General features: G+C 47.3%; 1 protein-coding gene across 1 annotated transcript in view; it reads right to left on the minus strand.

Moving 5' to 3' along the window:
- Ext1 (exostosin glycosyltransferase 1) overlaps positions 1-13,461 on the minus strand; it is a 287,921-nt gene extending 274,460 nt beyond the window's left edge. The window contains exon 1 of the mRNA XM_052747806.1: positions 11,879-13,461. Coding sequence (XP_052603766.1) covers positions 11,879-12,840 — 962 coding nt within the window. The 5' untranslated portion in view covers positions 12,841-13,461. The remainder of the gene's footprint in view (positions 1-11,878) is intronic.
- Positions 13,462-14,567: the final 1,106 nt, after the last annotated feature.

A 14,567-nucleotide genomic window follows, 5' to 3' on the forward strand; every position in this document is an offset into this window, starting at 1 on the left:
CACATCAACACAACAGCTGTTTTCAAAAAGGGAAAAGGAGAAAGTATCTCTCAAAAAATACTGGAAGAAATTTCCCATTTGAAAACAAAACCAGCGAAAGAACAAGATGAACTTGGGAGGAGAGACTGGAAAGTCTATTTTATACATCGAAGGGAGTGAGACCTAACAGACCTCATACTTTCAATCTATGGTCAATAGTGGCAACATTCCAGGTGGTTCAACAAAAATAACCTATTTTAGTTGATACGACTCGGGCTGGGGAGATGGCTAGGCAGGTAAAGGGTCTGTCATACAAGCATGAGGACTTACGTTCATATCTCCAGAACACAAATAAAAAAGACAGACACAGTAACAGATGTCTCTAATACCAGTTATCCTGTGGTGAGACAGGGGTAGAGACGGAAGAACCGCTGGAAGCTCCAGAGCCAGCTAGCCTGAGGTCCACGGCAACAAGCAGTGACGAGACACACTGCCTGGGACAAAGCAGACAGGACCTGAGGTTGTCCTCGAACCTCCACACGGGCTTCCCAAAACTACAGTGAGAAAAGTCCCTAGCCACGTTCCCAAGGAAGCTTTCTCCCCTCCATATTTAAAAACCGCAAAACCATCTCTTAGTCTTACCCTCTCTTTTGGGCTTCCAAAACACTGGCTGAACTTTTCAGAAACCTGGAACTTCATCCCTAGAGAGGCTGGCCCATTGTACGGCTGGAGCCAAGGCCTGTTCTCAGACGTTCCAAGGAGATCCTAGTAGACAACCACACCGTGGGGCCAGTGTACTTTGCAAGATCTTGCTTTTCTTCCAAGAACCTGGCATCTTCTAACATGTGATACCATTTGCATGACATCAGCGGGGCAGGCTGCGTGTCACTGCTAAATATCTAGTGCATGCATATGATAGGCAGGAAAGTGTGTTTTGTGTATATTGATTAAAATAAACTAAATCGAATTAAAAGTTTGATTTTTTAATCATTAATGAATGAATTCATGACTCCTGCCTTCAGCATACACGTAATTTACTACAAAGAGAGAAACAAATAGTGAAATAAACAGAAATCCAAAACTACAGTACCTATGAAATGTTCTAAGAAAGCACAGACCAGGGGTCCAGGAAGTGACTCTAGAATTGAGAAAGAGCGGGGTGGCAGCTTTCCAGAAAGCTGTTGGAAAAGGAAGTAGGAAGAGGAGGTGTGGTTTTCACTTGAAGATGGGATGAAGTTGAGAAAGCAGGCCCAGCTGGACCAGCAGCCATATCGTGTCAGCTACCAATGAGAAGCCCCGGGGCATGTTCAGGCAGGGTAGTGCTGTGATCATATTTTACAACAGCAACACTGCACTGATGATGATTTCATGAGCTCTCGGGGTGCTGGAATGTTCACCGGATATGTGATGGAATCCATTCTACCCCTTCCACCCACCAGTTTTCATCTCTAAGAGTCTGGGTGTCATGCACCTCGACATGCCTACCAAGGACAACTCTAGGAAAACAGACTAGAGGTCTCCTCCTCCCCTCCTGGGTACCTCTTTTCTCTACATCTCAATCCCTCATGCCCACCTTGGGCAGACAAGGTGCTAAGGTTAGCTTGATGGACAAGTTTTCAAAAGGACAGCATCTTCTTAAGAGCAGCCAAATATTTTTCTATCACCCATACGTTAAGTAGTAGAAGTGGGCTGTTTTTTTTTCCACTTTATTGAAGAAGAGTACGCGCAAATGATGCCTCGGAGTCAACACTGAACCACACTGTAGCTTATCAAATATTTACCAAAGCTCTACTGGGTGAGCAGCAAGGTACTTACTACCCAGGACTCAGAGGCACAGCCACTGCTGGGCAGTGCCGAGGGCACACTCTTGAGCCCTGGGCCAGCTGTTCACAAAGCGCCAGGCAACTGCTTCCGAGCGTTCCAACCCCTGGGCCTACTTTCTGACGTTTGTCTTGTCCGCTGTCCCATCTTCCCAGAGCTATTGCGAGAATCCAACTCTTGTCTTGAAATTTACTGCTTCCAAGCTACCATGGCTGGGAAATCAGACGGCCAAAACGGTTAGAATTCTCTCTCTAAACTTGATGAAATCAATCCTAGGTGAAAACCCCAGTGGTGTTCCGCCCATCAGTCAAACCTGCGACAACTGGTAAGAGTTGCTGGCAAAGAGGACTATTCAAAGTACTAAGGTACTAGCTGAGAGCACAGGCTTGAAGGTCGGAACACCTCCATTTCTACAGTCCGTGTGCTCTTATGTAGGTCAATTTAAAGAGCCTCTGCCTCTGTTTCTTCATTTGAGCAAATGGTACTTTGCTGCAAAGTGCTCAGAAAGATAAGAAGATGCAACCCAATTACCAGCACACAGAAGAATCTCCATAAATATCAGTGGCTGCTGCCATCAACTGGGTTCAGACAGAGAAGTGCCAACAGGATATGGCTTCAACAGTACCTGCCACAGCTAACTTCCCCTAACCACAATCCCCTGTTCCAGGAAACGGCTTCAAGATGTGCTTTGCAAAAGGATGTCCACCTGTTCCAGAGCCCAAGGCCCTGAGAGCAACTGGTGCCCTGTGTCCCAGAAGCAGCATCTCCCCAGTGGGTCTTTATATATTATTGGATCACACACACACACACATCTACTATGTGTGGAGGGCAACTATCACTCCAGTCCTCATCCCAGGGGGTCCATTTATAATCACCTTTTGCAATCATTTATTCTTCAAATAATCTTTGCCCAAAACAAAAACAAAAAAACCAGTCCATCTGCAAAAAGGTAGAGACTGTTAAGTCAAGAATGGCAATGTGATGGTTCGATCCCTCCACTGATCAGGTCTCCACCACACCAACAATCACTGGAAAAGTCAACCAGACTTGGTTTCCTGCCAGACCTGGACAACAAACAGCTTTGAGCAAAGACTTACCAGTGATAGTTGGCAAACACAGGGAAACAGAAAGGCCGGCCGGAGCAGAAACAAAGCACCCTGTCCACATATACTATTGTATCCCAAGAACTTAGCAGAGCGGTTTCGGTTCAGTTTCTGTCTCATGTCCCCTTACAACAAATCCTGTGACTTAAGGTGGCCTGAGAGATTCTGTGTCTGTCACTGCAGTCTAAGAACCTGCTGAGCCAGCTCAAGGAGACTGCTAAGTGGCTCAGTCGCATTCATACAAGGTGGCGCCCCACATGTCACCCTCAGCTGGTAATGGCAGACGCAAAAGGGATATAACCCTCATTCTCAAGGAAGGGGTCGCAAAGGACATGGGGTCAAGGGAATGCAGGACTACCTCAGAGGCCACCCTCTTCCCCTGCCACCTGCCACCTCCAACCTGAAGACCCCACACAGATCTTCTACATCCCACAGAGCAATGATTAAGCACCAGAGCACCTAAGCCCAATTCCCTGGGAATTCAGTTTCAGGGAAGAAATAAGCAGAGTTATTTCAGGGGCACAGTTAAAAAAGAGCCAAGTTATGAATCTAACTGAGACACTATATAGTTGCCTAGACCATGACGGGAAGATGGTTTTAATAACACCACCACCCTAGAGAGCATATTAGCATTTACAAGGTACATTCACATACACTCCACCTCTTTTGATCCTCTTCATGACCCTGTAAAGCTAGTAATCTAATCTCTGTTTCCAGATACAAAAACTAAGGCTGAGAGGTTAAAAACCTAGTCCCGGAATCCTTGTGAGTCAGTGATTCCCTGGCTCAGAATCCCAGGTTCTGCTTTCTACGGCTTCATGTAAGACAAAAAGGTACAAAGGAAAACGGAAGTCTGTACTGCTTCAAACCTCTCAGTGCTATCCAAAGGAGTTACATTACCAAACAATAAAGAAGGCTTGAAAATAAGGACAGAAACTGTTGACTCTTGGTGTGTGTGTGTGTGTGTGTGTGTGTGTGTGTGTGCGCGCGCGCGCTCTCTCCTGGTTTTAAAGACACTTAGAACAAGGAACTTAGGTTTAAGAATTCCTTATTTGGGGGTTGGGGATTCAGTTCAGTAGTAGAGCGCTTGCCTAGCAAGCGCAAGGTCCTGGGTTCAGTCCTCAGCTCTGAAAAAAAAGACAAGAATTCCTTATTTGGGGGTCCAGGGGTGAAGAACCTGTCCAAATTCACTTCCCATGGATCATGGGGTCTGCAATCAAAGGGAAAATAGAAGCAAAGGCCTCGACTGATACAAGATGTTAGAAGAAAGACATCTCCCCCAAGTAGGGTCAACAGACCCTGAGATTCCCCAGAAAGCAGGCATTGCTTTGGCGAGAGAAGTCTAGTGCTGCCAACACTGTAAAGAGACCAGAGAGGTTTTTGGCTGGAGCCAAAACAAAACTTCAAAGGAAACGGAGCCTGGAGCTTCAAAGACCCCCTGCAGGACCAATTACCACCTACAATGTTTATCTAAGCTGTCATTTAATGATGGCTACTTCCCTAACTGGGTGCTCACCCTCACCTTAAAAACACCTACCGCCCTAGAGGGGTGAGGGGTGGGGGATGGGCACAGGAGTCCTCTGTCGTGTTTTTGAAAAAGAGACCTTCCTTGGTCAAGAAGCTGGCACTCTACTGAAATTCATCCTCCAAACTAAGAAAATATAAATGGTTAAATTATGATACAGCTATGAATTAATGGGGGGGAAAAGTGCTTTCAAAAATCTCACTTTCAAAATCCCTGATGTAGGACAGTAAAATGGTCGTAAATAGTGTTAAGGGGAAAAGTCCAAAAGTACTCTTAGTTCTGACTTCAACTTTCCGAAGCAGAGAGAGCAGCCTACAGAAGGCTGGGAGCTGCGCTGCTTACCAAGGCAGTAGTAGCTCCAGCTTCAGCAGCACGTGGGCAGCTTGGGCAAACAATGAAGTTAAGATTTATTTACCACTGACTAAACAATTCACATAGCTGGACAGAGTGTCAGGATCTGCAGAGATAAAACAGCACCAATATCAAGTCGGGTGGTTGAGTCACACTTGAACATGGCCTAGCTCTCATAATGGGGTAAGAAATGAAACACAATGTCGCTTTGCTGTAGTCTGTACCTTGCCCACTCCTCACAAAAGCTGGTATACAACTTTCATAACACGTGTGCTCATGTGTCTGGCCACGTGTGCGGCGGCAGTGGGGACAGGACTTCTGGAGGACAGAAGTCAGTGTCATTATGTCATTATGGGGTGCCTTGTTCAATCACTCCGCCATATTTCCTGACCCTAAAACTCACCAATTATACTAGACTGGGTGACCAGTAAACACAAAGAATCCTCTGGTCTCCAGCTCCCCAGTGCTGAAATTATAACCACGCATACCTGGCTTTTGACATGGGTACTAGTCATCCAGACTCATTCCTCACGCTCACTGAGCCACAGCGCCACTTGTGTTACTTTAAAAAAAAATTTTTTTTTTAACCTGAATTATGTGTGCCTGAGATTGTTAAGCATGATCTAAACCACCAAGCTCTACTCCTGAGCTACACCCCAGCCAGCAGCACTGGTTCTTTCTAGAGCACTGGTTCTCAACCTTCCTAATGCTGTGACCCTTTAATACAGTTCCTCATGCTGTGGTGATCCCCCAACCATAAAATGATTTTTGTTGCTATCATTATGAATCGTAATGTAAATACCTGTGTTTTCTGATGGTCTTAGGTGACCCCTGCGAAAAGGTTGTTCGACCCCCCCCAAAGGGGTCGAGACCCATAGGCTGAGAATCACTGTTCTGGGCCCTGAGAGCAACTGGTGTCTCATGTCTAGAAGTAGAACCTCCTAGTGAGTCTTTCTGTATTATTGGATCACACATCTACCTGGGGCAACTATCATTCTAGTCCCCATCCCAGGGGGTCTATTTATAATTACTGAAAGCGGACTTTTCAGTGAAAGCAAAGGTCACTTTGAAGAGTCTAACGCAGACTGAAAAGTGGAATCCATGCAGGCCAGATTGCAATGCTCATGAATCTTCCCTTCAAGGAGTTCAAAGCTGAAATGTCAGAACCGAGGTCCTTTTCCCACACGTGCAAGCTAATCCACACCTTGAGAAACATGCGCAAAGCAATAAGAGAAACATCTGATATATACACACCCGACTCACTTGCTAACTAATGGGTGGATATTTTACTCTCCAGGGTACTAACGTTTTGAAGGACTTGAAAGTATGTAGCTCGGGATCTAAAGCCCCTGGTTACAAGATCATTAGTTCATCAGATGTAATACCAAGCTTGCTTGCCTCCCCTCTTCACCCACATTCTAATGTGAGAAATGAATACACAATTTACTTGCTGAAAAGGTTTCCATGAGCTAAGGAAGGTAAAGTCAAGTAATAGGCATTCTTCCAGTTTGGAAGGAGGGTAGTAAAGTTTGAATCTGACTGATGTAGAAGAGATCTTAAGTGAAAACAGTTATTACACTCGATAGAAGAGGTGTTCCCGTGTTTACGTCTGAAGACGGCAGAATCCAATGACCATATCGCCTGACCTCAAACACTGCCCTGACGAATGTCCGGAAACAGTAGCAGGCCATGGCGAGGAGACAGAGAACTGGGAGCCAGCAAGCCTGGGCTACAGCCCAAGTTCTGCCACTTACAAGCTGAGAAGCCTTGGACAAGATCCCTCAGCACCTTTGGCTTCAGCTTACACGCTGGTATGATGCACTAACAAGATACGTGGCGAGGTGGCTGTGAGCAAGGCGGCCGGGCCTTACCCCACCAAAACCTTTGGCATGGCATTGATACAATGTCACTGAGTTTTCTAGAACCCTGTTCTGTGACAGTAGATTCTCCAGGATATGACGTAAACCATGACCACCTGAGGGTATGGTGTGTCCTTTTGCCAATTCTGTACCACCGAACTGGTGTCAGGAGGATGAATGGTGGTCTCCACTCAGACATGGCCGCATCTTAGCAGCCTGTCATTAATTATAGTAAAATCTTTAGGCCCATAGCTCAGGTAACAGACACCATTCAACACTTCTTACTCTGGACTCAAATAAAGTGCAAATATATCCCTCCAGGTAGTGATAACACTCCCCAACCTTAATTCCTTGTGAAACAGGCTTTCAGATGGTCTCTGCAGAAAGCGGGTTCAGAGAGGGAAGGGAACTTGGGGGGTGGGGGCATAGCTTCACTGTCAGCACATACTTGTGGACTTCCTAGCTTGGCACAGGACTACTGTTTTATTCCTAATCTGTGGTTTATTTTGGAAACACTTTTGTACCATCACACAGCTGTGGGGAAGAGAAAGGTGCTCAAATTTTACATCTGAAGTCTGTGACTCACAGTTCCCGCCTTTCACTTGGGAGGAGGAAGACACACGTGGCGAAAAGTTAGGCCTGGCTCATTAGGAACTTGCTCCAAGTGTCTGTCAAGCCACTTGAGGACAATGGAGGAAAGAGAGAGAAGAGCCCTTTTGGGTTATGACTTGTCTGAAGCACATCTTCCTTCCTCTGCAGTGTTATCTGAAATCAGCTTGTTTGGTCAATTTGATCTGTTCCCTAAATTCTGAAGGCCAAACAGAAAGTCTCAATAAAATAAAATAAAACATTAAAAAGAAGAACTAGCTAAGCTAAGCACTTTCTGGGACACAAGCACCGTAATTAACAATGAAAAGAAAATAGGAACCCCACAGCAAGACTCTGAGCATGTCCTTGTAAAGAGTTCCATCAGCCCTTTAAGCTACAGGACAAACTGTATATGCATTGTTTTTTTGTTTTGGGGGTTTTTTTTTCGTCACCTTCCAGTGACCCTTGGAAAGTTTTCATCAAGTTACAGAAATACCAACCACCAGCACCAACGTGGATGTCCTGAGGGCTGAGAGTTTCCAAAGTGTTTGCAATTAGAAATGGAAGAGTGCTGTGCTGACCAATGAAAACTCCCAAAGGCCATTCTAGAACTACTCCTAATAGTCATCAGAGTTCTGACTGGTCCCCAAAATTCGCCATCCTTCTATTCCTAAGAAAGGAGAGTGCTAGAAGCTAACTGATCACCTACCTTAAACATGACCTAGCTGGGGCTGATGAGGTGACTTGGTAGGGAAGGGCAATTGTCTCCAAGCCTAAGGATGTGCATTCGGATTCCCAGAGCTCACCAAAAGAAGAAGACTGGCTGAAAGTTGCCTCTGACCTCCACACGTGTGTGTGTGTGTGTGTGTGTGTGTGTGTGTGTGTGTGTGTGTGTGTGTGTGTACCACATGCACTAAAGAAATATTTTTGTTTTTTAAATACCAGTATTTAAGTATTAAGTGAACACAGAAAAGGGTCCAAAGATCTGCACAGTCTTTTGACTGTTCTCAGCAAAGCTGCTTGAAAACAATCAGGGGGAATAGATGCCACCTCTCATTACCTTCTCTTCCTTCTGCCAAACTTGAAGTTCCCCAATAATGACCTTCAAAGGGATCTGAACTGTGACCTTCATCCAAAGACATAGCAAGGATGCCTGAGAAGCCCCAAAGGATTAGAATGGAGAGCATTTCTCCAAGGCCTCACTCCAGATCACCAAATTCCAGCAGAGACTTACTCCTTACTTCACTTACACCTGTTAGGATACACAACTGAAAGCCGGGTGTGGTGATGCTTGTACTAATCCCATCCCTTGGGAAGCAGAGACAGTGGATCCCTGAGTTCAAGGGGATCCCAGCCTGGTCTACAGAGCAAGTTCCAGGACAGCTGGGGCAACACAGAGAAACCTTGTCTCAAAAAACTAAAAAGAACTGTAACTGGTAAAATTAGGCCTTTAATCCCAGCACTTGGGAGGCAGAGCCAGGTGGATCTCTGTGAGTTCAAGGCCAGCCTGGGCTACCAAGTGAGTTCCAGGAAAGGCACAAAGCTACACAGAGAAACCCTGTCTCAAAAAACAAAACAAAACAAAATGGATGTTTAGCATAATCTTGGAAAGCTAGATCAAAGTTTACAGGAACTAATTTTTTTTTTCTCTAGCACAAAAATATTCCCATTCACTCGATGGAGCTGGTCTGTGCTGATGTGATCAATGTGTGATTTTTCACAAAATCACAAGTGGGACAGGAATCCTCAACCATCTGACTTTAAACCTACAGCATCACATACCATCACTAAAAGCAACTATTTTTGGAGTTGAAGCATCTGCTTATGTTCTACTAGCCTATCATGACCAAGGTGCCATAAATTTCCAATCTAATTATCAGATCCGGTGTCCAAAGCAAACTTGGATGAGGTTGCTTGCAGAAGCAAATTAAGTTGAAACCTTTTCATAGGCACTTGCTAATGAAGAAGAGAAGTAGTTGAAAATTGATCCCGTCTTTATGGCTTGTTACCAAGCGAATGTCTGGAGCATCCTGGAAACAGCTTAAACCCCGGGTAGAAATCAACTCAAGAGATTGATTGAGTCCAGGTAAAAAGCCAAACCTTCAAGGACCACTTCCACAGACCTGACTTCAGTATCTCCTCCTCTTCAAAGGCCTGGTGTGGTTAGCCTCAGTGCGGCTGGGGGGTTTTGCATGCCCCCCCCCCCCCCGCCCCCCTACCGAAGGAGCACATCAGTTACTCTTATTTCAGACTGTAGCATAGGTCTATCTACTATGCCACACGTTGCTTCCAGATTTCTGCATTCTGGGTTTATCCCTGTGTATCTCAAAGTCAAAAGCAAAACTCGATAATATCTGCAAGTAACAATTCTGATAATCCAAGACGGGTAAGAGTTAAAACTTTAGGAATTCCGGGCTGGTGAATGCAAGTATTCTGCACTACTAACACATCCTATTAAGTGAAGTTAGGGCTGGAAGGAGTGTAAAAGGGAACATAAACCCAAGGAAAACCCTGTTCAGGAGAAAAAGCAAACTGGCTTTCTTTCTAAATGCCACATTTCCAAAGAGGTATGATCCCAAGACCCTGACCCTGGTGGTCTTTAAACATAAATCAAGAAAAGGTGGAAGACTCTGTCAGATTTTTTGGCCCAGTCACAGAGAGGTGAAAAATTAATTACATTCAACTAGCAAAACAAAGTTGCAAGGAAGCCAGGTCAGCCACACCTTTCTTCATCCCTGCTCTCTAGAAAGCGAAAGCAAGCTTTCCACAGAAAATGTAAAAGAATTGATATTTACTGTGGGGAAACGACCACCACGAAGAAATGACTGGAGGTCAGGACTCAGGATACTTCCCAAATGCAGGTCAAGTTTCCTAAGGTGCAAGCTCCTCTGTTCTGCTCTTCCAGAACGAAGAACATCGTGGTCTTTCTATAAAATGTGGTGAGAGTCCTTCAGAAGACATGAAAAGATCAAGCCCATCTTGCCATGTTACTGTACCACACACCAGCCAAAGAAATTCCTAGAAGGCACTGCTTTCTTATAAGCACCCCCAAGAATATATCAAAGTAGATGTCCTTTAAACAAAGCAGTTTATTTCTGACCATAGTTTAAGAGTATTTTGTGAGGAAAAAAAAATTTCACTCCGTTAAAACAACACTCAATATTCACACATAACTTCCCTGCGTAAGAGGAAAATATAGATTCATAATTGATCCTAGCCGCAGGCTTTTCCTACGCTTGAAATGGAAAGGGTCCTAGGGGTTCAGAAGCAGAATCCAAGTACTTGATACTTCCTCCCACCCTCATTCTCTATGATCAAGTCTGGGAGGGCTTTAATTTCCCTTGCAATCACTCCCACGAAGACCAGAGAGAGAGAGAGAGAGAGAGAGGGAATCCGTGGACAACAATCAAACCTTTCATTTCAGGGCCCCTTTCCCACCCTACCCCTTCCAGATCCAATCAGGTTTGGGAAGCATTTCCCCTATTCTGCATTTCATGAATCAATTGCACAATCGGCCAACCTCTGCCAGTTCCTCTTGTACACTCAGCTGAGAGGTTTCCCCTTCCTTCCCTGGGAAGCACAAGGCTGCTCAGGTTTTTTAACTGGCGTAAAGTGGAAATGCACCATAGGAGCTCACTAACTCTTTCCCAGCCAGACACAAGTAGGAGTCTGGGGCACTGACCTCAGCTATCAGGAAACTGACCTGCTAGCCTGGGTTTAAAGCAGATTTGTGGATTCTAACTTTGACCTGAAATCCTGTGTGTCAGCTACTGTTAAAGACAAGGAAAAGGAAGACTGAAAGGGGCTACAAAGTAACCAACTCAGTTACTTAGCAACTAGACAAAACTCTCCCCTCCTCAGAGGCTAAGGAGGCATCTCGAGCCCATTCAAAGAGTAACAGTCTACATTTATATGCAAATAGATAAAGACAAAGAAGAAAGGGAAATCTAAATTAGCAAGGGTAGTTTACCACAGTGGGCCTGAGGCCCAGATTTTAAAGTTTCTCCAAAGAAAGACAGGGCTTATACAAATGAATGAATGAATGAATGAATGAATGAATGAATGATGAATACATTCAAACCCACAGGCCTTAACCAACTTACACTCTACCTTTAATAAATATCAATGCTGTGGAGGAAGTAAGAAGCAGTCACAAGTTGGGTAGCTAAAATTTAAATATTCCTCCAGCTAGAAAGAATCTAAAGCTTAGGAAAAAGGATGAAAATTTAAGCCTGGAAAACTCCACTAAGAACAGGTACCCATATTCATGAAAAAAAAAAAAACATCATAGAGGCGAGTGTCTGTGGACTTGGATAGCATCAGTGTCTCTCCGGGTCTCCAGACACCTCACAAACACTCTCTCGCACCCCATCAGTGAAGCGCAGTTTCCAAACTTGGATCAGAACCCCATAAAATGCACGGAAGACACACGCACGGGTCCTGAATGGTTTTCAAAGTATAGCCTGCCTTGACTGGACTGCAGTCGAGTTTGCCTGAGAAGCTGCTGGGTCCCAGGCTCAAAACAGGAAGCAACAGATCTGAAGGCTTCTCCGTCTCCACCCGGCATCCCCCCCAACCTCACACCTGGACTCAGGCATCCAGGGCCCAGGGCAGAGCATCGCAGGGAAGGGCGGGCAGCTGCCCTTACTTACTTCTCGTACTCGGTGTTGTCTCTGTCACAGCGAGAGTCCTTGTGCTTCTGCCAGTCTTTGCCGTGTTTGCAAGTGGTGAGGAGCAAGACGTCCTCCCCGTTATGGACGTGATATAAGGCATTCCTGGTGTCTGACCCTATCCCTGTCAGGTACCTCTTCCCCTTGAAGACCAGCATGTACTTCCTGAGAGGAGGGATGGTGTTAAATTTCAAAAAACCCCTCTCCCCTCCTGTCCTGGGATGATCCTTAGAAAAGAGGGGAATAGAAACATCAAAGTTGGGTCGGAAGTTTTCAGTACTGATGCTGGCTTTGGCCAGCATCGCCTGGCCGATGTCAAACCCCACGTCCTCGGTGTAGTCAGGCCAAGTGCCAGAATATAAATTAAAAATTAAATGATTCCTACCATTGTTCCACAAGTGGAGACTCTGCACTTTGGATCTCAAATTGTGCACATACTGAGGTGATAACTGGTCTCTGTCTAAAGTATCCAGACTCAGGACAAAGAGGCACGCCTGGCTGGGGTCCGAGGTGTAGAACCTGGAGCCCTCGATGGCCGCTAGAATGTTTTGGTAACTTTCGGCGATTTTCTCCCCTTTCTGCTGCGGGTAGACGTAGACTTTGAAGCCGTTTTTCTTGCAAAGGGTGAAATCGAAGCAGGACTCCATGCGGCACTTCTTGCCTTTGTAGATGCTCGAGTTGGCGTCTCGCTTCTGCCGGGGGGAAATGTGCACGCTGGAATCCTCGTTTTCCAATTGATCCCAAGGAAAGAAGGGGCGCAGAGCGTCCGGGAAGCGGGGCCAGAAATGATCCGGACTGGGCTGGTGCAAGCCATTCCGACCACTGTGCTCTTCTCTCCGGCTGTGGCTCCTCGATGCCCTAAACTGCACGCCTCCAAAATAAAACAAAAGGGCGAGACAAGAGCCAGCTGAGAGCAGGATGAAATAGCGTTTTTTGGCCTGCATGTGTCCTGCCTGGGTCAAGAGGATTGTAAATAAACACAAGAATCACCCAAGTTTCCCAATCAACACTTTCAGCTCCAGTCCGCCATCTTCCCGCCTGTAAAGACTTCAAACTCTCCGCTCCCACCTTCTCTGGATGCCTTTCCCCAAGCCGTGGACTGATCCAGCGCATGTGGGCGATTTCTTTAACTTTCTCCCCTTCGGTCTTTCATCTTTGGGCTGCACAATGCACGGGAGAGAGCCGGGCAGAAGGTCTCGCACCCAGGGCGGGCGAGCAGCGGACTGTAATTTTCTTGCATGCAACAAGACGGAGGAAAAGAAAGAGAGCGGTGAAGAAAAAGCTCCCGATACCCAATCAATGGCAAGACGAAGTGCCTGCCTCGCCGCTCGGATTCCTCTCGGCGGCGTGGAGAACGAGCCCGGGGAAAGCAACTTCAACTCATCCACACTCCCGTGCAGAGCACTACGGTTCCAACAAGTCAACCCGCCCCGGCTTCAGCCGGCTAGTGCATCTTGCAGCTGGGGCGCCGTAACCTCACAAATCCCTGCATGTCTCTTTATTCCCTTCTGCAGCGGCTCCCACACTCCGCCGGTGTTTACTCCTGCGCTCACGGGGCCGGCTCCCCGGGCGCGCGGCGGCCCGGCCGGCTGCACGAGGCGACGCGGGGCGGCGGCGGCGGCGCGTCCTCCCCCGCGGGCAGTGCCGGCCCCGAGCGGCGCTTCGCAGGCCCCGCGCTACCGCTGCCGACCGCCGCGTTCGGTCGCCGAATGTTACCCGGTTCTGAATGTTACACTTACACATTCCATTCCCGACACGACAGCGCTGACCTCATCCATCCACGCAGCCCGCGCTGCCATTGGCCGGGCGTCACGTCCGGGTGGGGCGGGGCTTCCGCTGCGCCCATTCATAACCCCCGGCGGCCGGCAGAGGCGCCGGCGCGGCGCGGGCGCGGGGACCCCGGAGCGCACGAGCGGCGGGCGGAGCGCAAAGCCGGGGCCGGGCGTCGCCCACCGCTGGCCTCCGGCACGCCGGGCCCGGAATGCAACCTGGACCAGGCTGAGCCCCAAAGGCGCGGGCGGAAGGGTGGGGGACACGCCCGGCAACCCGCTGCTCGGGATGCCCGGGGTCTCCACGAGCCGGGAACGCCTCCCCGCCGGGAGGCAGAGAGGACCGGTTCCTGGTGAAGGATGCCTGAAAATGGAGAAGCCAGAGGAGGGGGTGGGGACTTCATGGAAAGCGAGCGCCGGTCGGGATGTTTCTCCCCCACACTTAGACCCGCTGAGGCCCATTTTTTTTTTTTTTTTTTGTTATTTTCTTTTGAACATTGAAACAGTCTTCCCAATTCCCCTGTGTAACCCACCCGTTTTTTCTGTCTTCCTCACGGAGACACCCATCCTCAACAATACAGAGGAATTGCCACAGTCCGATGGAATTGTTGCAGTTCTCGATTTGTGCTTGTGAGCTTGAGAAGACACCTCTTAAACCCTTCTGATCGGCTTGCCGTCTCTTCGTTCCTGAATCCCTCCCACCTGTTCTTTTCACTGGCCGGGAGGGACCTAATGGCTGAAGAGGAGAAGCCATTTCATTTTGCCCCCATTGGTGGTGTTAGTCTTGAGCTGGGGTTTTTAAGATGTCACCTGCCCTAGCTACAGAAGGGAATCTTTGAAGCAAGAAAAATAACTTTATTTACAATGAATGTGCCACCGTTCCTTTCTTCAGTTGACCTTCC

This window comes from Peromyscus californicus, unplaced genomic scaffold (genome assembly GCF_007827085.1).
Source record: "Peromyscus californicus insignis strain IS unplaced genomic scaffold, ASM782708v3 Scaffold_20__1_contigs__length_68692818, whole genome shotgun sequence".
Classification (NCBI taxonomy): domain Eukaryota; kingdom Metazoa; phylum Chordata; class Mammalia; order Rodentia; family Cricetidae; genus Peromyscus; species Peromyscus californicus.